This window comes from Quercus lobata, chromosome 12, assembly GCF_001633185.2.
Source record: "Quercus lobata isolate SW786 chromosome 12, ValleyOak3.0 Primary Assembly, whole genome shotgun sequence".
NCBI lineage: Eukaryota > Viridiplantae > Streptophyta > Magnoliopsida > Fagales > Fagaceae > Quercus > Quercus lobata.
Window position 1 is genome coordinate 9,351,261 of NC_044915.1, and position 24,360 is coordinate 9,375,620.

Here is a 24,360-nt window from a genome sequence, read left to right on the forward strand (position 1 = left end):
ACAACCACAACAATGTTTGTAAAAAATCTAAAACCTTAGAAATATTGCCTACTCCTTATAAAACTTTACCCAGTCAAAGCAAATAGTCATGGTGGCTTTTGCATTCTGAGAACCACTGTTGAGATAACATTGGCAAATCACAAAATGACACTGCCTCCCTCTCCTAGTTTATTTAGGACATTATTTTGATCATGATTGGTTTCTATCTCTTTTCACTTGGGGGCCCAAATGTCACTCAAGCCTTTAATAGCGACAAAACCCACATGTTAGCTGTTTGTTGCCGTAGTTTTCCTGATATTGTCGTCTTACCTACGCTTAAAATATAAAGGATAAGTTCTCTAAATATATATATATATATATATATATATATAAAGGATAAATCTCTTTAATCTTTATCGCAAGGAGTAGAGTAATACTAGAAAAATAACAATTTTTACAATAATTGAGTTGACAAATATTTACTCTTTTACCTACTAATAATATTATTATTTTTATTTATCAATAATAAGTCGTCATATCGGTAATTATGAATTTTTTTAGTGTCTCTTGACTTATTGATATTGTGAATGAGGATTTTGGCTCTCTGTGTAGGTGTTTGAGAGTGTGTTCGAATTAGAATTACCACCGAAGGGAATTTGGGCACAACTTTCAAGTTATTGATCTTTTTGGATCCTCACTTCAAATGTCACATACTGTATTTGGTTTAAGGCAAAAACAAATTTTGTTTTTATTTATTTATTTATGTTTTGGCAAATAATATAAATTTTCGTCATTTTTGGAAATAAGTTAGCTTTTATTTTATTTTTTTTCCACAAATTTAACATAAAAGTTACACAAAACTGTATATTTTAATAAATACTTTCTGAATAAACTACTGAAAACTATAAGGGCCCAAACGGACTCATAGTCAGGTCGGATAATGCATAGGTAGGCCTTCAGTTGGGCTCTAGCCCACCAAACAGGTGACAAGACAATGAACATTAGTCGGAAGATTTTTTCTCTTTGGATTCCATTATACCATTACTTGAAGTTGTCGAGGTAAGAGTAAACCACTATTTTCAGCTAGTTTGGACCATTTCATCAGTGACCTACTATGACAAGCAGTGGGCCCACCAATTCAAAGTTGTAGGCCTTGCCCATATCTGCCCCATTCGATGATGCTACGAATGCACTAGCTATAATAATATCAACAATAGCATTTCAGCAAATCTTAGCAAGGGAAAAAAATTAAAAAAAAAAATCTATAATTTAGGTTTTAAATTTAATACTGAAAAACTTGAAGAATAATTATTAAATTTCATTGACCAAAATAAGTTTCAATTAGTTCAACTAGTAAAGTTTTTAATAGTTGAATAAGAGATCTGGAGTTCAATCCTCCTTGCCTACACCAAAAACTGATTGGTGTCTTGATCTGATGATAAAGAGCTATCATCAAGAGCGAATGCCATAAGTTGAAACTTTTTAAAAAAAAAAATTTCAATGACCAAAGGAAAAGGGGGAAAAAAAAGAAAAGATTAAATAGTCTTGCTCCAAATAGTAGTGAGCTAAAAACTAAATACAAAGGAGTTCAAAGTAAATCATTTTTACATCAAATGGTGGTTTAACTAAGAGAATCTTGGCAAGCCCTTAAGTTGATGATGTTAGATATTGCTTCCCTATTATCATTAAGCTGTAACTCAAAACATTAATCAAACATGATGCAATCATAGTTCTTCTGGCTAGTCCATGTACAAAAAAAAAAAAAAAAAATCATTCATAACATTAACATTATATCTTACATTGCACACACAACAGTTATGCAGGTTTTACAGTTGCAGAATTTGATCTCACTCAAATTGGTAGAATGCAAAAAGCATTAGCAAAAACAAACCCGAAAGAAAGGAAAGGACAAAACAGTAGTATTACTGAGGAAAAGTTTATTTTATTCAGCACTCTGCGTCTACATGGTTGAAGCTTCATGAGTTTGTCAAAGGACCCCAACAGAATTTGTGAAATTTTTGTGTTCAAACGAAAACGCCTCAGACAATCAACAGATTTTTCCCTCTGCTTTACTTTGGCACAGTTGCAACTTCAAAGAATATGTAAATTTATAAAGGGATGTAGCAAAAACAACCTTGAAACAGGAAGTTTTGATTAGCTTGGTTCTTAACTAGAAAAGGAGAAAGAAAGAAAAAAAAAAGCTTCTATGACTGGTAGTTTTTCCACTCTCCTGTAATGTTTAAAGTGTTTAATACATTTCTTTGTGAGCTAATCTATATTTCTACTATTGTGATCGCTTTGACCCCCAAGAATAATTCTGTGTAGAGGGTTGCAAAGCCAAACCAAAGTCCACACCCCTTGGCGAAAGAGTCTCAGTTAAAATTTGTGGTAAAAAACACTTAAATAGAGTGAACTGAAATTATCATAGTTATCTTCATCTACCTTCTTCTTTGTTTTCTTCGGCACTCAAAACAATCAGTACATGGGGACTTATCTCTACTTGAATAATTAGCTTGAAGCTTGCTGGATGGTATTTTCAGGTCTTCAACTAGTACTTGGCGAAGCTTTTCATTTTCCTCCAAAAGCTCCTGAATGACTTGCTGGTGTTTTAGTACCTGAATGCATAAGCAATTTATTTAACTGGACCATTTTAAACAAGTTCTTCAAGCCAGTGGATAACACAACTAGAAGCTTAGAGGGAAAGAAAAGGCAAATGTTTTATTGACAACTAAACTTGTAACCATTTAATTCATTTCTAAGAATGTGTAATTCAAGCAACAACTTCAAAACAGATCCCAAGCATGCATGGAGGTTCAAAAGCCTTGTATGGATGTCACAAACAAATCCATCAACACAACTTAGCTGCTCAATTGCTCATAACACAATTCGTTACTATATTGGATGAATTCACTACCCTGGAAATGTAATAATCCAACATGTATGAGATGTGTGATTTCTTGTAAAAAGTTCTTTCTAGGAGCATTCATAATTAGCTCAATAAATCATTATTTTTCCAAATTTTGGTGAGCCAAATCCCTTTTTTGGTCTCCAACCAACTAGCCAGCCACTAGACTAATTATTGCAAAGCTACAGAAACTCAACAACATTGTTGAGTACTGTAGCTTTGCTAAAAAATTTCCTACTCATTTTTTATTTCATACCAACTCCAACAGATCTCTTTCTCTCTCCCTCTCTCTCTCTCTTTTTTCAAGACCAGACCTTCATGGATGCTTTCTTGATCTGCCCCCTGCCTCCATTCACCACTGCTGCTGCCACCTCTGTTGATGGCCTCTCTTTTATTTTTATTTATTTTTCCTCTTTTTTTGGTTCTCAATTTTCTTTCTTTTCCTCTACACCAGGTCTCTCTCTTGCTCCACTCTTCTTTTTCTCACCTTCTTCTCACTATGGCCAAACCTACTCTCTCTCTCTTTTTCTCTTATATTACATGATCAGTATTTTCCAACAGAAAAAAAAAAAGATAAATTGAAATCAGTTAAAAATCAATGGTCATTTTAAAATTACCACGTGAAGCATGTTGTTTTCTGACCGCAAGCGTCCAGCCTACAAAGGTCAATTCCACAAATTAGCTTCACTACCACATAAAACCAGCAACTCAAATAACATGAATATGTATATATAAGTTCTAAATATATCTAAGATCAAGTTACATGCATTTATGAGACAATGTTGCGAAAGGTTACAGGGTAATGATATTTTTCAGGAGTAACCTAACACAAGGAATTGTATAAAGATTTTACAGGTGGTACTCCATGACTAGTCCATCAAATAAATGAATTCAAGGCACTAATATTATACTCTTAGAAAAATATATTTCAAGTCAAATAAAATTTTATAAAAATAAAAAATAAAAAATAGACTGTAAAGTAGTTTGTAGAATAAGCTTGATCTGCAGTAATTAAAAAAGGAGAAGAAAAAAATTTGCACTTCAAGCGAACCTGATAGTGACAAACAGATGTGGTCCACCAGTTTCTTACCATGTCATTCAATTCGGTGTCCTCCCCTTTCAAAGCTGGATTCTGCAAAAAGCTACTGAGAACCTTTTCTGTTCGACTGCCAAAAGGTGAGTCAATAGCAGTGCCTTTTGATGGCATATTCTCATAAGTTGAACCTGAACCAATATTTCCATATCCAGGCAGGATTTGAGATGTGTCTTCAGGTAACTTGGTTCCCAACTGCATGATACTTCCCATTGGATTTTGGTTTAACGATTGATTCATCATGCTCATGCCACTTTGCAAAGACGCTGGAAGAGCACCTTGTCCAATGGGTAAATTGGGAGCAATGCCAAACTTCAGCATCATCTTTGTCATTGTTTGCTAGGAAATTAAGAATTTAAATTTCAGATGCACGAGTAGCAAACCATAACAGGTTGGTAACTAGTAAGAGAGAAAAATACATACCATAAGACAAGATTGAATTTGATGCAACACCCCAGGCTTCACAGCAAGACCTGAAATTTATGATCAATGTTTCAGATATCATACACAATTATAGTTATAATGTATGAATAAGGGAGCATGCATGTATAATTCCCTTATTGTAAGGGGGTGAAAGGGCATTAAAGTCAAATTATGTACAAAATAAGCATAGCCATTTCAAGAGGACAAACTTGTATTATTAGCCACTTACATATAGGAAACATCTGAAAACAATTAATCAGCACACTTTATTTTTAACTTTAATGTGTTGTCTAATCATATAGGGACCTTAAGAATCTATAACCTTATTGTAATACAATTCTTGATATACCAATGATCTTCATGCTTGGAATGATTGGCAAGTCATGATGGCCTCATCAAGAAAAATTGAACTAGTTTAGTAACAAATATTAAATAAAATAAGTATAAATGTATGAAATATTTTTAAATTTTAACATATATTTTATACTTGATTATATTTAGTAATATACATAATTATGTGTATAAGTCAGGCTTGATTGAACATTTACAAGCTTGAGATGCATCAACTCTTGAACCTTGTATTTATGTAGATTGCAATAATTTGTATATGCTGATATAAAGCACATTTGCACCATGTATTGTATATCTTCCCTTACAATGGAAACAGCCTGTGGACTGTGTTCCTTGGGCTTTATGATCTTAGTGCTACCCATATGTATAACAGAAATAATATACAATAGATTATCTCCCATTAGAGTATAACATGACATACCAACTCCAAAACCATGGCCGAAGCCAACACCACATCCAACGCCTGCTTCAATATTCTTAGCTCCCAACTTTCTCATCTAAATAAGGAGAGATGAGAGAAAATATTTAATTAAGAGTCTAAGTTGTCATTTAACCACGCCAAATTTAGCAGTAAAAATGTAAGAAGATGGAGTTTGACTTACAGTGTCATTCACATGTCTGCTAACACCAGATAAAGCATCAGTTGCCCCTCTGGTAGCACTCATAACTTGATTTAGCATTGGTATTGCACCTGATAAACAGTTATATTGTGAATTAAGTGAAATTTGTACATAAAATTGTCACTCAACTATAGAGTCCGATTAACTAAATGGAAATTAGATGCAAAGAGAAATGGGAGAGTCTAGATGGTGCTCACAATTTATTTATTTATTTATTTTTGGGAGAATAAGCACTTTCATTAACCACTAAAAGGAATCACTTACAAATAAAATAAAAGTTCTTATTTTTCTCATTACAACTACTGTAACTGTTCCAATTGAGCGAAGGCAGCTTTATTATCTCTTATCACCAAAACCACAACTCTTCCAATCAAAGACCTATTATCATCATAGGTTCAACAAATACTTTGGTCCAATATAAAATCACAATGACAAATATTTTTTTCATGAACCAAAACCCTGTCAGTGAAATCTACACTCATTGTACATCACACTAAAACAACGTCATAAGCCAAGCATACCATTTTTGTTTTTTCGGTTAACATGAATAAATCCCAAGAACATCTTGCTCATAAACAATTTTTTAACAGTCAAGCAGTATATGACGCTGATTTTTATTTTACTTTTCATATGAGAAAATCCTGTGCATATTTGCTTACATATAATCTTATAATAGACAACCAATACTTAACATGATGGTTATACATGCTACAGATGTATCTACATGTGGTTGAATCATCTACTAATGGAAGGCTGATTAAACAAGTGCATTGAAATTGATTACAAAATAAGACCTAGAGGCTATAAGGATGTCTCATGTGATTCTATTGTGTTCTACATGGTACTTGAAGCTAGATAATCATCCCAGACAAGAGTCCGCAGCCTGAAATGGGAGCCATTACCAAAATGATAGCACATGACCACTTTCAAAAAACTTACATGACATAACAACATTTTGATAAACTAATTCATTAGTTTCAACAATAAATTAGCAGGAAAAAAGGAGGGGGGGGGGTGGGGGGGGACATTTGCAGCCACAATAGAAAGCAATAGACTTTGGAGTGAGACATTCAAACATGCCTCCTCAGAAACAAACTTTAATACAACATTAGCCATGATAATGCATTCACTGATATAATGATGGGCAATGCTAAACAACATTCATCAATTATCTTCATTAGCCCACATAAAACCAAGCATTTAGCAAAACACCAATTTGAGATTAATTAAATGAATACTCTCAACAAACATAAACTCTATCACCTTCTTTTCCATATGGTAGCTGTTAACACTATATGAACATTCACTTTCCCACTAAACCCAGATAGCAAAAGACCAAAACATAAATTCAAAGGAAACAATCTCCTGCCATTTCAAACACATACACACACACACAAAAGCAACAGTAACTGAAACATTACATGGGTTCTTAAGCACTGATTGTAAATGGGGTTTTAAATTATTGGGCTTGAAGAGCTTTCCCAAGTCCATATTCCCCAAATAATTAGTGTTTTTTTCAGAGCCAAGAATATGAAAGTGAAAGTGAAAAAGAAGGGTACCTAGATTTATGGGCCTGCCAACACCGATACCAATACCACAGCCGAGGCCAAAGCCAGTAAATACTTGACCCACTTTCAAAGTAAACGGATTCCCTATTTGGATTCCCTGAAACTCATTTGCCTTCCTCTGATTCGTCACTATGCCACTATTCCCATCAATACTACTGCTAATACTAGTATCATTACTGCTACCGCTACTACTGCTACTACTAGCCTCCATTCTTCAACAAGCTTCTCTCTTTCTTTGTCACCTTTTCTCCTTCTAAAAGCAAAAGCCTAAAGCCACACTCTTTTCTCTCAATTTTGTTTTTCGTCTCTGAAATTTGATTTCCCTCTTGCTCTGAAACGTTGGGTTTTGTCAAAAAAAGAAAAAAAGAAAAAAAAAAACGCAAGTAGGGGGACAGGGTTGAGGTTCTGTGTTAACCGATAAATAGAGCTGGTTACAACTGTACAGGTGTTCAATATAGGATTTGCCACGTCAACCAAGTATGAGAATGTTCAATGTTTTGAAAGATTTAAACGACTGAGATAACCTTAAGTTGAATTAGAATGACAGCGATATTGGTGCTACCTTATGGTCTTTGAGGAGAGGTTGTACCTAAGTAGCGAGGTACCCAACAAAATGTCAAATTTGGGGTGGACCATTGACCTGGTATTTTTTTTTTTTTTTTTTTTTTTTTTTTTTTTTTTTTAAGTTAATTATTAGATATGGTAAGTTGAGTTGGGCTGGTTTTTTTTTGGGCTGGGTTTTGGTGATTAGGGCCTACTAAAATTTGGGCAAGTCCTTTTATAAAAAAAAAAAAAAAAAAAAAAAATCAATCTTTATTTGTCATAGGTAAATATTTAATAAATGTCCCTCCGTCCCACTTTGTTTGTCCTGTTTGAAAAGTCAAATATTTTAAGGGAACATTATTTATTATCTTGTCTGCTTTATAAAAATGTATAAGTTTACAAAACTACCCTTAAATAAATTTATTAGCTTTTTTAAAAAAGAGTTATTCTTAATGAGGCTTAGGGTTATAATAGGAATATTAGTAAACTAATAACTTTTATTTTTAGAAATAGGACAATATTTTGGGACATCTCAAAATGGAATAGAGGACAAACAAAGTGGGACGGAGGGAGTAGTATATTGGGATTGGGATTCGGTGCAGCTATTGCATCATGTAATATCTTTCACATCAATTTCTATTTTCAAAATTTTTAACTTTTTTTGAAACTCTCAATTTTTTTACCTTTTTAACTTTCTTGATCAATTGATTGGTATTAAAAGTTAACTTCTTAACTTTTAATCTGAATTATTAAGAATGTATTGCATGGTGCAATAGCCCTCCCAAATAAGTATTATGAGACTTAAAATCAAAATGACATTTGGATGTTGCTGTAAGGGCAAATAGATCCCCATGTGCTGCTGTGTGTAAGGATGAAAATGAAGATGTTATCTTTGCCTCTTCAAGATTGTTGCCCTCTCTCTTGATATTCTCATCTTGGTGAGGCCTATGCTGCAAGTTTGGCTATTTCATTGGCAGCTGAATATAATCTTAATTATGTGATGTTTGAAGGTGATTCCAAGAGAGTTGTTAATGTTGTAACCTCTCCCTAGTTTCGGATCCAGCTTTGATTGCTATTCTTGTTGAGTTCAAACTTGTTCTTAATTTTTGTTGGGATTTTGTTTTTGTTCCTAGGAATGTAAATTTTCTTGCTTATAACTTTGTGTGTTGGGCTTCTTCTTGTAAGAGCATTCACAATGGAAAATGTCATTTTATCCTATTTTACTATCTCAAAAAACTACTTTATTAATTATACCATACCATTTTACAATCCACTCAACATCCCATTTCTTATTTACATCATCTATTCATTAAAATATTAATTTCATAACCTCTTTCTCTCTCTTCCTCTCCTCTCTCTGTCTTTTCCCTTAGTCTCTCTTCCTCTTCATTTTTCTGGGTCTAAAAGATCACCACCACTGTAAAATATATTTTAAAAATCCAGCCACCACCAAGAAAAAAAACTAACAACCACTGTCACTCACATCCCAGCAAACCCACCACGCCACTAGCTAGCAACCACCACCACAACCATAATAGCCACCACCACGCCACCGCCATGCCAACCACCAAAACCCATTAAAAAAACCACCAAACCCACCACCAACAACAACCACCACAAGAAATAGTCACCACAAAAACCACCAAGAGAAAAAAAAATACAAAGAAACCGCCAAAAATCACAACCAACAACCACAAGACCACTACAAGAAACACCAAGAGAAAAAAAAAAAAAAACACAAAGAAGCCACCAAAAACCACCAACAACAACCACAAGAAACAACCACCATCGCTGATCTTGTCGACAACAACCACAACCACAACGCTGAACCCAGAAACCAATCACTGTCGATCTCGTTGATCTAGAAACCCACCACGCCGATCTCCAACTCAACCGCACCACCATGCCGATCTCCACCGGTGGAATTGCAGAACAAATCTAGGTTCTATGTGGCAAAGACGGTGGCTATTCTTTGCAATTTTGTTGGGTATTAGTGATTGTAAAGAACAATACCACTTTAGCAATGGTATGGTAGATTTGTGGACTAGAGTTTTGATATGGGTTTGAGACTAGGTTGGTGATCACGGTGGAGCTTTGTTGATTGTAGAGTGAATCTGGAGTCTGGACTATGGCAATGGTATGAGGGAGAAACGGAGAGATGATAGAGAAGAGGGAGAAAGAGAGGAAAGTGAGTGAGAGATAGAGAAAGACAAAGAGAGATGAGACACCGTGTGAATGAGAGAGAAAAGCATGATATTTAGGAATAAAATATTAGTATAATCTTTTGGCATTGTGCTATAGTACCACCATACATTTACGATGGTACTGTAGCACAATGCCAAAAAAATTTACAATTTTACAAGTTTAGCAGGCTAACTGTTGAGTACTTTTGAAACTTGATGCTAAATATTGCTAACATATGGCATTTACAGTTCCCATTGTGAATGCTCTAAGTGGGATGGGCCTTTCACCATATCCTCTCTTCCTTTTTGGGTTTTTGTTCAAAATGATAGAAATAGGTCGGTGCCCTCCCCCCTCCTTTTTAGTAATGAATTATTCTTAATCAGAAAAGAAAACATCTACATCTACATCTAATGATACTTTAATATGAATTACACTCGCTAATGAAGCATGTGAGCATTAATGAAATCTTATTTTTAAAAAATTCAAATTCAAATTCAACTTTTTTTAGGAGATCTTAATGAATATTTTCATTAATTCCTAAATCTATTACTATATTAGTTTTAATATTTGAATTCAAGGAAAATTTACTATACCCCAATTTTTTGTAGGTATGATGTCTCCTGCAGTTAATCTGCTATAACATGTCACCAAAATATACATTGGATGATACCTAAGAAGATAGAGTCCCACATATGAAAAAATGACACAGAGAATTGAACCAAGTAACATTGCAGAGGCATAATGATAGTAGGGAGAAATGCAACTTCCAAAAAAAAAAAAAAACACGAAGAAGAAGAAAACTCATGTTTTTTATTTTTGAAATTTTATATCATGACATTTTAGCTAACTAAAATTAAAATTACGATAGGAATTGAAAACTAACAAAAGAATAGTTTTGCAAGAAAAAATAAGGACAAAATTTAGCTACAAAATTGATTGTAATCTTAAACTATAACCTTACTTAATATCTTTTTATTGAAGGTAATTTTTGACAAACCTACCATTGAATTACATCTTTTTTTTATATCCTCCATACTTGCAAAATTTCAAGAAAATTAAAGATCAATAGTTATGTCATCAATAAATTGTTTGAATTGCAAGTTTTTGTTAGTTTAAAATTATGCATAAAATATAAGTTTATAGATCATATAGCAAATAATATCTGATTGATACAAAATTTGACATGTGTATTAAAAGCGTAAAGGACATGTAATTCAACAATTAGATTTTCAAAATATATTGTAATATTTATTTTATTGAGTAAGATTATAGCCTTAAGCTACAACCAATCTTGTAACTAAATTTTATCCAAAAAATAAAGAATAAAAGAGACTAGATATTTTGTCCAAAGTGGCGTACACAAGTGAGTCAATATTGTCCCATACCGGCCATAACGGCTATTAAATTGGTATCAGTACTTTTTAAAAATTTACTAGCTAAAATACAAGTCGTATCGGTTATATCGAAGATTTTTTAGGTGTTTTGGCCAATACAACAAAAAAGAAAATGTAAAAAAAATACTATAAAACCTGTTAATTATTTAAGCTAATATACCGGGTGAATGTACTTTATTGATATTTTACTACTAAACATGTTATTTTGTTTTATCTCACCCTTGGACATACATTATTTTGTTTTAACTTACCAACAATCAGGGTTAGTTTGGGATCCGCTTATTTTGCTAATACTGAAAACTTTTTGCTGAAAGTATTATAGATAAAGGTAAAAATTAGTTGAAATAGTATAGTGTGATTTATAAATAGTACCAAAAAGTGCAATGAGATTTATGAATAGTAGCAAAAATAAATTGAATAGTAAAGCAAGCTAACTTTTTAATTTGGAGCAAACACGCACTTAGTCTTTTTTTTTTTTTAAATGAGAAAATTTGATAGAAGATGGGGGAAAAAAAAAGAAGAAGAAGGAAGAAAGAAAAAGAGATGGGTGTCTGTTGGTGGTGACTGGTGAGTAATGATTGTTGTGACTTGATTAGACAAGGCATTAGGTGGGTCCTACAATGTGAAAATATTTACAAAAATGCCATGATAACTCATAACTCATGACTTGAAAACAAGAAATTTTTTTTTTCATTTTCCATAACTCTAACTTAGTTTTTTGAGTTATAAGTTATGAAAATTGAAAATGAGATCCAAACAACTTAAATTGGTGTGGGGCTCATGAAAAGTAAGTGACGAGTCATGAAAATTAAGTAATGAGTGATGAAAATAGCCTAAACCAAACAACCCCTAACCTTTCATATGAAAATTGAGTAATGAATGATGAAAATAGCCTAAACCAAACAACCCCTAACCCTTCATAGGCTGACATGACCACGAACAAAAAAAGCTAATAATTAACAGAACTTGATAGTTTTTAATAAGAAACGTATTGTCAAGAAAGAGTGCAAAACCATCTACCATAACGTCTTTCGCCTGAACAACACCAGTGGTATGTCATCTATGACTATCATGCGCCAAAGTTTTTAAGTTCTTCATGGATTAAATTTTCAGGTCACACGCTTCAGTCTGACCTCATCAATCTGCTACAGTAAAGCGTGTATGCGTAATAATTTGCTGCCTTCTACAATTATGAATCAAGAACCTTGTTAAATGATTTAGCATTGAATTAATTGCTCTACTAACTAAAGGCATTAATTTGGTCTCACTCTACTAATTGCAACAGGCCTCACATGCATGCTATTTTCTTTGGTTAGCCGGACAATAAGTTAGTTGCATGCCATATTGCAAAAACCAATCAATATCCTTCTCTTAAGCAATGTAAAAAATAACGGATCAAAATTCTTGTTATACATTTGTTATTGTACACATGCTTTGTTTGAAATTGTGTTTCAAACACATGAATAATTCATGTGACAGTGTGTAATAAGGAATGTGCGATTATTTTTGCAGTGTTTTTCTTACAGATCTTATTATAGATTTGATTTTTCTTGTCTTTCAACAGAAGAATGAGTGATTTCCAAGAACCCTTGATCCATTTGAAAGGGACGATAATTAAAGCTACCTAACAGCCATGGAATCTCCAAAACGTGTTGAGTCACAATCAGTGTTTACTTGATTGGAAAGCTAGCTTCAAAGGCCTTAATAATTAAAACAGACGTGCTGATTAACTACCTGTCATTAGTGAAGTAACAAAACAAGTAAACAAAGAAAGAGGAAAAGGAAAGTAACCCAATTGGTTAATTGATCAGGAAGCGTCTAGATCAAGATTTATGTAACAAACAATGGCTCCTAATTGTATACCTTTTAAAATATGCTCTATAAATGCCTTACCAAGCATGAAGTTATCCACCAGTTCTCTAAAAATGGCTAGTCCCCATGGCATCACCAATGTCCCTAAGTTAACCATTGAAGCTATGCAGACAGTCGGACCCTATAAGGTGACTGATTAGCGACGGTCATGCCGTGTATTGGCCACGGACCCTATTGCTTCGGGGATATTCAAAAGGTGTCTTCACGTACAGGGGCGGAGCCACGTAGTGGCTTGGTGGGGCTCCGGCCCCTGCAATTTTTTTTTTCATTAGAGTAGGTAGAAAAAAAAATTGGGCCCCCCCAATATTGGACAGCCGGCCCTCCCATGCTCAATTTTCAACTATTCTCCCAAACCCACCTCAAATATTCTCCCAAACCCAGCTTTAGTTTTAGGCTTTATCACCTTATGTACTTCAAATAAAACAAGCTGGCTCGCTCAAGTCCAAACACTAAAAGTAAAACTTCACTTTTTCTTCATCTCAAAAAATCCATCCACTGACCCACGGAATCCCTTTCTTTACTTCTTATTCTTTTGTTTTGTCTTCTTTGATACACTTTCATTTGCACTGGTACCGTTGCCCACCTACCAGCCCCCAAAACTCCAGTTCTCTGTACTCACAGTCCGAAACAAAAAAAAAAAAAAAAAAAATCTTGACCAATTTTTTCTTTCTTCATCAGCTTTAGTTTTGGAACTTGGTGATTGGTGAGTTTTCTTCTCTTTCTTAAGCATTAGACATTCATCTCTTTTTAGTGTCTTTTTTTTTATTTTCTCAACTATCTACATCTAAATATTCACATGCTCTTTATATTTTCATAGATTTTAGAGAAATACATGATTGAAGGCATGGGGAGATTGTTTGTGATGGGTCTTGAAGGGAAGATCTAAAGTTGGAGGCAGTCAGGCAGAGGCAATAGGCATTGCCACATGGGTGACCCATCTTTGCACTTTGTGAAGACAAAGTTTCTAAGGTAAAATTGTTTTGATTTATTACCTATTTTTGATTAATTATATATCATGTGGCTGTGGATGTGGCCGTGGGTGTTGTTAAATTGTTTGGTTTTGTGTACCAATACTTGTGTGTTTAATTTTTGTTTTTATTTGAGGGGTTATTATTAATTAAAGTCGTATTAAAAATGGGTTGTATGTTTAAATTATAGTGGAAATTTTGTTTTTTCTTGGGTATGAATAACATCCATATAACTAAGTAAAAATTTTTAATTAAAATTTTATTTCTTAGACTTCTTTTCAGGTTAATTTTTGAGTCATATTCTTAAAGCTAAAAGAATTATGAGCAAACCAAAAACAATTGATGCATTCGTTAAGAAAAAAGATGTTAGAAATTCAGAAATTAGGACACCTGTGACTGTAGAAACAAATGTTAATACTTCGATGCCTGATGAACACCTTGACCCCTCCAAATGTTCAAGAATTCAATCTGAAGAGATAGATCGTGATCCAGGATCACGTAAACAAATATGTGAATTCCCTATCAACAAACAATATGAAATCTGATGAGCTTATTTCAAAGAAGGTCCATATCAACCTAAAAATATAGACAATCCATACAATGATGATATTCATCGTCGTCGATTTCAACCTTCATGGTTTGTATCGGCCTTCCCATGTAAAAATTCCTGGCTACACCCCTGTTCATGTAGTTCTTTACTACAAGAACGTGAGTGAGTAGGATTCAGGGTGGATTTTTGTAGGTTGGGCTAAGGAGACACTAGGAAAAGCAATTTTCGAACAGCCAATGCTTAGTGGAAGGCTGTGGCATGGCGAGGATGGTGATGGAGAGTTAGAAATTGTCTCCAATGATAGTGTTGTTAGACTCATCGAGACACAGGTCGCTGTAACTTTGTCTGAGTTTCTTGAATTGAAAGAAAAGGAAGAAGCAGAAGCACAACTTGTTTTTTGGAATGATATTGACGAACATAATCCTCAGTTCTCTCTCCATTATTTTATGTTCAGGTAACTAAGCTTACATATCCAGGATAAAAAAAAGTATAAATTTCTTAACTATTCTTGAAGTTATGTTAGAAAGCGTATGTTATAGATTCCGAAGTGAGCTAGAGAATAGAGGTGTGAATTAAAATGGGGTATTTTTTTGCCCATAACTTTCCAAATATTCCCACAGGTGACAAACTTCCAGTGTGGTGGATACTCGATTGGGATTAGTTGCAGCATTCTTCTAGTAGACCTTTTGGTGAAAGAGAAATTCCTCAATAGTTGGGCAAACATACACAATAATATACTTTCTAGTAATAATGAACTCAAAAGACCCTTATTTTACCTCCCTAATCTTGAAAGGAATGGTTCTTCTCCTCCCAGCATAACTAGCTCAACTCTAAGAAAAGATTGTGTCAAAACCATGCATTTCAAGGCCATTGCCAAAAATGCAAATTTGGATGGTGAAATGTGCAAGTCACTTGCATTGCATTGTGTTGAGGAGACAGAGAGCAAATTTGGTAGCAAAATGGATTCAGAGTTTTATTTGTTTGTGAAAGAAAACTCTAAGGATATTATTGAGATAGAAAAGTATTCCAAACATAAACATGTTAAGCCACAATTGAGTATTAAGACTCAAGTCACTTGTGCAGGTTGGGATGAATATTTAGGGGCCAAAGAGGTAGCATTTCGTGAAGGGAATAAGCCTATAAATGTTTCATATTGGATTGGGTCAGTTCTTGATGGTCTTGTCATGGCAATGCCACCTCCTAATCAGGCTACTCATGGAGTGAACGTTTTAGTGGCAATTCCTAACGAGAACGAACTTTAATTAGGATGGGTCAGATGGTCAGAATTTCTTATATCTTAATTTGTTTATTTAGTTGGGTAAGAAAATGACTTGATCTATTTCATAATATGTCATCCTCATCCAAGTATGCTATCCATTAAAAATTGTTTGCTATGCGGTTTAGTTTTAACATTGATTTGTAAGTCTTATGTAATATGTATTTGATTAATAAAAGCGCGTTGTGTATTTGAATGATCAAAATACTTTTGAGTTGTTTGTAATTTGTTTGGCCTAAATTGGCTTGGTGGTATAAAATGTGGGTGCGAGTAGTGGTATGTCTTGTTGTGCACTGATAATACCTTTGGGTTTACCTAACTTGTACCTTGGGGTGTGGGGTGATGATTACACACGCAAGCCCCTTATTTTATTCCAAAAAAAAAGGTTCAACACCAATTAATAATGAATTTTCAGTCTAACTTATTGTTTGTATTCCTATTTGCCATGCCGACTAAGCTCACATATGATGAAAAGAAGGACCCAAAAAAATGATAATTAAAAGACGTGGATTGAAAGGAAAAAAGAGTCATTTTGCATCGATATGGGCTCCCTAAACGGTTCCCCATTAAGCTTGGAACATTGGTGAGAATAATGAATCCATACTAGATGCAATGTGCAGCACATAAACGCTCATGGAAGAACCAAAAACCTGTTGAACATAAACACTTCACCCAACACACATTTCTCTTCCCAACAAAGAGAGTCAACCAGTTACTCTAAATCCCTTAACATCTAGCAAGTCTGGAAGGGAGCATTCCCTTTAGGGAGGCAAAAATTTGTGGCCTTTAGTCAGCCATGTTCCCCCTTTCGAAGAAAAGTCATATCAAGCTAATGTATATAGGAGATTTCACTGCTCAAAGTTAGTGAATATACTAATATTCAGCAAGTTTTCCTTCTGTTCACCAGAGGCTTTTTAGTGACTTTAAAAATGAATAAAATAGAGGAGAACCTTAATTTGAGAAGGGGGGGGGGGGGGGGTGTTGGGGGACAGCAACATAGATTGTATTTGCATTCAGTGCCCCTTACACTATCAAAAACAATCTTGCATTTTCCATCAATTTTTCAGCAACTTAGCTATAACGCTTATGCTAAAATGGTACCTTGTTAATTTTGGGAAACATTCCTAAATTTCACTATTTGAAAGGTAACCTAACTAATTGGATATTAGATTTTGGAAAAAACTTGATTGTGCAAACTATTAAAATGAGTCTGCGCATAGACGAAGGGCAATAATTGTTGTCGCAACTTTTCTTCAAAAGTATAATTTTCAATGATGGCTTACCATTTCAGTATTCTTTCTTCAATGATATTTCTTTCATTTGTCAAAAAATGTTTGACAATTTTATTTGTTTCTAATAATATAGTCTTCCACTGCAACATAAATATGAAAACTTTTTATTGCTATTTTAATTGCTAAGAGTATTTTTTTTTTCAAATATAATATAATTCTGTTCATTAGATTTAAATTTACCAAAATTATAGATCAGTTCTAGATCTAAACAAATTCTTTTTTTTTCTTTTTGAATTAAAAATTGCACAAACCAAATTAAAGGAAGGGAGAAATGCTATATCCATAATATTTTTACAACAATTTTATAACAGATCATAAGTGGCTAGTTGTTATAGATTGTTATTAGTAGGCAACAAAGTAATTTCAATGGTATGTGAGCATTAATGAAATCTCACTTAAAAAAAATTCAAATTCAAATTTAACTATTTTTAGGAGATTTTAATGAATGTTTTCATTAATTCCTAAATCTATTACTATATTAGTTTTAATATTTGAATTCAAGGAGAATTCTACGATACTCTAGTTTTTTGTAGGTATGATGCCTCTAAGTAGTGAACCTATTATAACAGGTCACCAAAATATACATTGGATGGTATCAAAGAATATCAAGTCTCACATATGAGAAAATGACACAAATAGAATTAAACCAAGTAACATTGTAGAGGCATAATGATAGTAGGGAGAAATGCTACTTCAAAAAGAAAAAAAGAGGAAGAAGAAGAAGAAGAAAACTCATGTTTTTATTTTTGAAATTTTATATTTCATTACATTTTAGCTAACTAAAATTAAAATTACAATAGGAATTGTTTTTTTTTTTTTTTTTTTTTTGAGAAAAGGAATTGAAAACTGACAAAAGAATAGTTCTACAAGAAAAAAAAATAAAGAATAAAAGAGACTTGGACATTTTGTCCAAGGTGGCATACGCACAGGACAGTGGGGGCTCTAGGAATTTTGTTTAGAGGGGTCATTAAAAAATTTTAATAAAAAAGAATTTGAATATATCGAGTTATCGATCAAAAAAAATAAAATTTAATACATGAAATTTTACAATTTCTTTCTACAAGTATTTAAAATTTGAATTATGAGTATCTATTGCCAATGTGGGCAGGTATGAGCCTACAATCATTTTATTTTGTTAAGTTTATCTAACATTTTTATTGTCTATTTGTTATTTTTTTATAAAAATATTTTAAACTAAATTACTAAACTAAACTCATTGGCTTTGTATTAATTATTGACGCACACAACTACACTCATTTATACATAAAATTATACACTAGTGAAAATTATACACTAGTGTCTACTTAACAAGTTAAATTCTTGGACAATCACTAACTTTATGCTTTTTTTCTTGAATTTTATTAACTTTATAACAAAAAATTATTATAACATGATAACAATACACACACATGTAACAAACCATCTCTATTTCCTAATTATTAAAAAATATAAATATATATTATATTTATATTGTACACATCATAATTCACACAAATAACATTATAACAAAAAGTAATGCACGCAATCAATATTAGATATACTCATGCACATAATATAAATTCATAAAAAATAGTGACATTTACAATTCACAAACACTTAAGGGGTGTTTGGTTTGTGTTTTCAAACAACCATTTTTAGTTTTTAAACAACATTTCATATATTTTCACACACTTTTTCACCCACACGTATTTCCACAAATATTTTTGAACAACAATTTTCAATTTTTAAACACATGTACCAAACGGACCCTTACTCTTTATTCTTAGAGTTGTAAATACTTATAATAAAGGTGTGCAAAATTTAATTCAAGGTGTGTAAAAATATTTTTAAGAAAAAATTATAGTATTAAACTAACAAAAAGAAATATTATATATATATATATATATATATATATATATTATAAGTCAGGGGTTCATTTGAACCCCTGAGAATAGTGTAGCGCCGCCCTGGCACAAGAGTCAATATTGTACTATACTAGACAGTGGCTATTAAATAGGTACCAGTACTCCTTTGAAAATTTGAAATGTACATATCAACTAAAATACTAGGTCGAATTGGTTATATCGATCTTTCTCAAAAAAAAAAAAAAATTGGTTATATCGAATATTTTTCAAGTGTTTTGGCCAATACAATAAAAAAAAGTTAAAAAAAATACTATAAAACCTGTTATTTAAGCTAATATACAGGGTCCATGCACTTTATTGATATTTTGCTACTAAACATATTATTTTATTTTATCTCACCCTTGGACGTACATTATTCTGTTTTAAGTTTTAACTTACCAACAGTCAATCTTTGTTCTATTTTCATTTTAGTGCATAGTGCCGGAACTATGCTATTCTGCTATTTACTTTATCCTTAGATATAAGAGTTTTTATTTTTTATTTTTTTAATGAGAAAATTTGATAGATATAAGTCAATGTTCCTTTATTGTACGTGTGTTGTCTCTTTCTTACATTTTGAGCTTACTGATTCTTTTGTAGGAATAGAAAATGCACCAGTAGCCATCAATCTACTTTGGTTCGGTGGGAGCTCGACTTTACAAAACAAACATGTGGCTCTAGCAAGATTAACCCTCCATACTAGGCTGATACATGACCACGAACAAAAAACAAAGGGTCCTAAATCTAATAATTAACAGACCTTGAGATTAGGATTGCACTAATTGACAGTTTTTAATAAGAAACGTATTGATACGAAAGAATGCAAAACCATCTACCACAATATCTTTCGCCTTGAACAATGCCAGTGGTATGTCAGTCATCTATGACTATCATGCACCAAAGTTTTTAAGTTCTTCAAGGATTAAATTTTCATTTCACACGCTTCAGTCCGACCTCATCGATCCGCTACAATAAAGCGTGTATGCGTAACAATTTACTGCCTTCTACAATTATGAATCAAGAATCTTGTTAAATGATTTAGCATTGAATTAATTTCTCTACTAACTAAAGGCATTAATTTGGTCTCACTCTATTAATTGCAACAAGCCTCACATGCTATTTTCTCTGGTTAGCCGGACAATAAGTTAGTTGCATGTCACATTGCAAAAACCAATCAATATCCTCCTCTTAAGCAATGTAAAAAACAGCGGATTGAAATTCTTACTACGCATTTGTTATTGTACACATGCTCTCTTTAAAATTGTGTTTTAAATGCACGAATAGTTCATGTATAACAGTGTGTAATAAGGAATATGTGACTATTTTTTGCATTGTCTTTTTTACAGATCTTATTATAGATGAGAAATGTTAACGGATTCCTTTAGATGAATAGTTAATAATTCATTTAAAGGAAGCTTTTATAGGAAAAGAAAAAGAAAAACAATTAATGTTTTAACAGCTTTTTCTATTTGTTATAAAAGTGGTGTCAAAACTTTTATAAGATAGATTGTTAACCATTAGGGAACTGTTAGCGTGACCCATTATAGATTTGATCTGTTTTTGTCTTCCAATAGTTCCAACAGAAGAATGAGTGATTTCCAAGTACCCTTGATCCATTTGAAAGGTACGATAATTAAAGCTACCTACTTTAACAGCCACGGCATCCCCAAAACGTGTTGAGTCACAATCAGTGTTTACTTGATTGGAAAACTACAAAGGCCTTAATAATTAAAATAGACTTGCTGGTATACTAATCTTGTACAGTGTAATTTTAAACATACGAATAGTTCATGTGTAACAGTGTGTAATAAGGAATATGTGACTATTTTTTGCATTGTCTTTTTTACAGATCTTATTATAGATAAGAAATGTTAACGGATTCCCTTAGATGAATAGTTAATAATTCATTTAAAGGAAGTTTTTATAAGAAAAAAAAAAACAATTAATGTTTTGACAGTTTTTTTTATTTTTTATAAAAGTGGTGTCAAAACTTTCATAAGATAGATTGTTAACCATTAGGGACCTGTTAGCATGACCAAATATAGATTTGATCTGTTTTTGTCTTCCAACAGTTCCAACAGAAGAATGAGTGATTTCCAAGTACCCTTGATCCATTTGAAAGGGACAATAATTAAAACTACCTACTTTAACAGCCACGGCATTCCCAAAATGTGTTGAGTCACAATCAGTGTTTACTTGATTGGAAAACTACAAAGGCCTTAATAATTAAAACAGACTTGCTGGTATACTAATCCAATCCTGTACAGTGTACAGGCCCTGATAAACTACATGCAATTAGTGAAGTAACAAAGCAAGTAAAAAACGAAAGAGGAAAAGGAAAGTAACCCAATTGGTTAATAGATTAGGAAGCGTCTAGACCAAGATTAATGTAACTAACAATGGCTCCTAATTGTATACCTTTTAAAATATGCCCTATAAATGCCTTACCAAGCATGAAGTTATCCACCAGTTCTCTAAAAATGGCAAGTCCCTTTGGTATCACCAATGTCCCTAAGTTAACCATGGAAGCTGTGCAGACAGTCGCACCCTATAAGGTGACTGATCAGCGACGATCATGTCGGGTATTGGCCACGGACCCTATTGCTTCGGGGATATTCAAAAGGTGTCTTCACGTAGTTCTTTACTACAAGAATGTCAGTGAGGAGGATTCAGGGTGGATTTTTGCAGGTTGGGCTAAGGAGACACTAGGAAAAGCAATTTCCGAACAACCAATGCTAAGTGGAAGGCTATGGCGTGGCAAGGATGGTGATGGAGAGTTAGAAATTGTCTGCAATGATAGTGGTGTTAGACTCATCGAGACACAGGTCACTGTAACTTTATCTGAGTTTCTTGAATTGAAAGAAAAGGAAGAAGCAGAAGCTCAACTTGTTTTTTGGAATGATATTGACGAACATAATCCTCGGTTCTCTCCATTATTTTATGTTCAGGTAACTAAGCTTACATATCCAGGAAAAAAAAAGTATAAATTTCTTAACTATTCTTGAAGTTATGTTAGAAAGCATATGTTATATGATATGGTATTATACAAATTCCAAAGTGAGCTAGAGAATAGAGGTGTGAATTAAATTGGGGCATTTTTTTTTCCATTTATTTGTCTAACTTTCCAAATATTCCTATAGGTGACAAACTTCCAGTGTGGTGGATACGCGATTGGGATTAGCTGCAGCATTCTTCTAGCAGACCTTTTGGTGAAAGAGAAATTCCTCACTATTTGGGCAAACATACACAATAATATACTTTCTAGTAATAATGAACTCCAAAAACCCTTATTTTACCTCCCTAATCTTAAAAGGAATGGTTCTTCTCCTCCTAGCATAACTAGCTCAACTCTAAGAAAAGATTGTGTCAAAACCATGCATTTCAAGGTCACTGCTGAAAATGCAAATTTGGATGGTGAAACATGCAAGTCACTTGCATTGCATCGTGTGTTGAGGAGATAGAGAGCCAACTTGGTAGCAAAATGGATTCAGAGTTTTATTTGTTTGTGAAAGAAAACTCTAAGGATATTATTGAGATAGAAAAGTATCCCAAACATAAACATGTTAAGCCACAATTGAGTATCAAGACTAAAGTCACTTGTGCAGGTTGGGATGAATATTTAGGGGCCAAAGAGGTAGCATTTCGTGAAGGGAATAAGCCTATAAATGTTTCATATTGGATCAGGTCAGTTCTTGATGGTCTTGTCATGGCAATGCCACCTCCTAATCAGGCTACTCATGGAGTGAACATTTTAGTGGCAATTCTTAATGAGAACAAACTTTAGGATGGGCCAGATGGTCAGAATTTCTTATATCTTAATTTGTTTATTTAGTTGGGTAAGAAAATGACCTGATCTATTTCATAATATGTCATCCTCATCCGAGTATGCTATTTGTTAAAAATTGTTTGCTATGCAGTTTAGTTTGAACACTGATTTGTAAGTCTTATGTAATATGTATTTGATTAATAAAAGCGTGTTGTGTATTTGAATGATCAAAATACTTTAAGTTGTTTGTAATTTGTCGAGGGCATTTTTTCCACAACTAGAGCTTATAAAAATACTTATAGACCAAGCTCATAAGGTCCAACACCAATCATCAGCGAGTGTGGTTTAATGGCAGGAAACCCTCAAAAGCTCCATTGGCTCAAAGGTTTGAGTCTCAGCTCTTGCAACTTTATGTTGTGGGCTGCTTCAACATTTGGCCCAAGTTGACTCGGCGGAATAAAACATGGACGTCGATAGTGATATGCCTTGTTGTGCACTGGTGATATCCTTGGGTTTACCTAATCTGTACTTTAGGACGTGGGGTGATGATTACACACATGAATCCCTTATTTTGTTCCTTAAAAAAAAAAAAAAATGGTCCAACACCAATTAATAATGAATTTTCAGTCTAACTTATTGTTTGTATTCCTATTAGCTATGCCGACTAAGCTCACGTGGAAAGAAGAACCCAACAAAATGATAATTAAAAGATGTGGATTGAAGGGAAAAAGAGTCATTTTGCATTGATATGGGCTCCCTAAACAGCTCCCCATTAAGCTTGGAACACTGGTGAGAATAATGAATCCATACTAGATGCGATGTGCAGCTCATAAACACTCATGGAAGAACCAAAAACCTGTTGAACATAAACACTTCACCCAACACACATTTCTCTTTCCAACAAAGAGAGTCAACCAGCTACTCTAAATCCCTTAACTATCAAAAACACTACAGTCTTTCATTTTCCATCAATTTTTCAGCAACTTAGCTACAACTTTTATGCTAAAATGGTACCTTGTTAATTTTGAAAAACATTCCTAAATTTCACCATTTGAAAGGTAATTAGCTTAACTAATTGGAAATTAGATTTTGGAAAAAACTTGATTGTGCAAACTATTAGAATGAGTCTGCGCATAGACGAAGGGCAATAAATTGTTGTCGCGACTTCTCTTCAATAGTATAATTTTCAATGATGGCTTACCATTTCAGTCTTCTTTCTTCAATGGTATTTCTTTCATTTGTCAAATAATATTTTGACAGTTTTATTTTATGTTTCTAATAATAGTCTTCCACTGCAACATAAATATGAAAACTTTTTATTGCTATTTTAATTGCTAAGAGTATTTTTTTCAAATATAATATAATTCTGTTCATTAGATTTAACTTTACCAACATTATAGATAAGTTCTAGATCTGATCAAATTCTTTTTTCCTTTTTAAATTAAAAACTGCACAGACCAAATTAAAGGAAGGGAGAAATGCTATATCTATAATATTTTTACAATAATTTTATAACAAATTATAAGTGGCAGATTGTTATAGATTGTTATTAGTAGACAATAAAGTAATTTCAATGGTAATTTTAAATTAGAATTAATAACAATTTACTACTTATGATTTTTTATGAAAATGTTATACATAACATGGTAACACTTCTCAAATAAAAATTCTAACCCATGTGACGAGGAAGAGA

At 33.1% G+C, this 24,360-nt stretch overlaps 3 protein-coding genes across 3 annotated transcripts; 2 read left to right on the plus strand and 1 right to left on the minus strand.

Annotated features, from left to right (window-relative positions):
• Window positions 1–1,901: 1,901 nt before the first annotated feature.
• Window positions 1,902–7,281, minus strand: LOC115972229. Its single transcript, XM_031092441.1, has 7 exons — window positions 6,931–7,281; window positions 5,354–5,442; window positions 5,173–5,248; window positions 4,401–4,450; window positions 3,975–4,316; window positions 3,502–3,540; window positions 1,902–2,594 (listed from the first exon to the last, which is right to left on the minus strand). The coding sequence occupies exons 1-7, from the start codon at window positions 7,148–7,150 to the stop codon at window positions 2,418–2,420; spliced, it is 993 nt and encodes a 330-aa protein (XP_030948301.1). The 5' UTR covers window positions 7,151–7,281; the 3' UTR covers window positions 1,902–2,417.
• A 7,592-nt stretch (window positions 7,282–14,873) lies between these two features.
• On the plus strand, window positions 14,874–15,996 carry LOC115971000. Its single transcript, XM_031090665.1, has 2 exons — window positions 14,874–14,904; window positions 15,071–15,996. Exon 2 carries the CDS (start codon window positions 15,305–15,307, stop codon window positions 15,710–15,712), a length of 408 nt encoding a protein of 135 aa, XP_030946525.1. The 5' UTR covers window positions 14,874–14,904; window positions 15,071–15,304; the 3' UTR covers window positions 15,713–15,996.
• A 4,937-nt stretch (window positions 15,997–20,933) lies between these two features.
• Window positions 20,934–22,888, plus strand: LOC115972283 (brassinosteroid-related acyltransferase 1-like). The gene is made up of 2 exons (XM_031092504.1): window positions 20,934–21,849; window positions 22,042–22,888. Exons 1-2 carry the CDS (start codon window positions 21,301–21,303, stop codon window positions 22,360–22,362), a joined length of 870 nt encoding a protein of 289 aa, XP_030948364.1. The 5' UTR covers window positions 20,934–21,300; the 3' UTR covers window positions 22,363–22,888.
• Window positions 22,889–24,360: the final 1,472 nt, after the last annotated feature.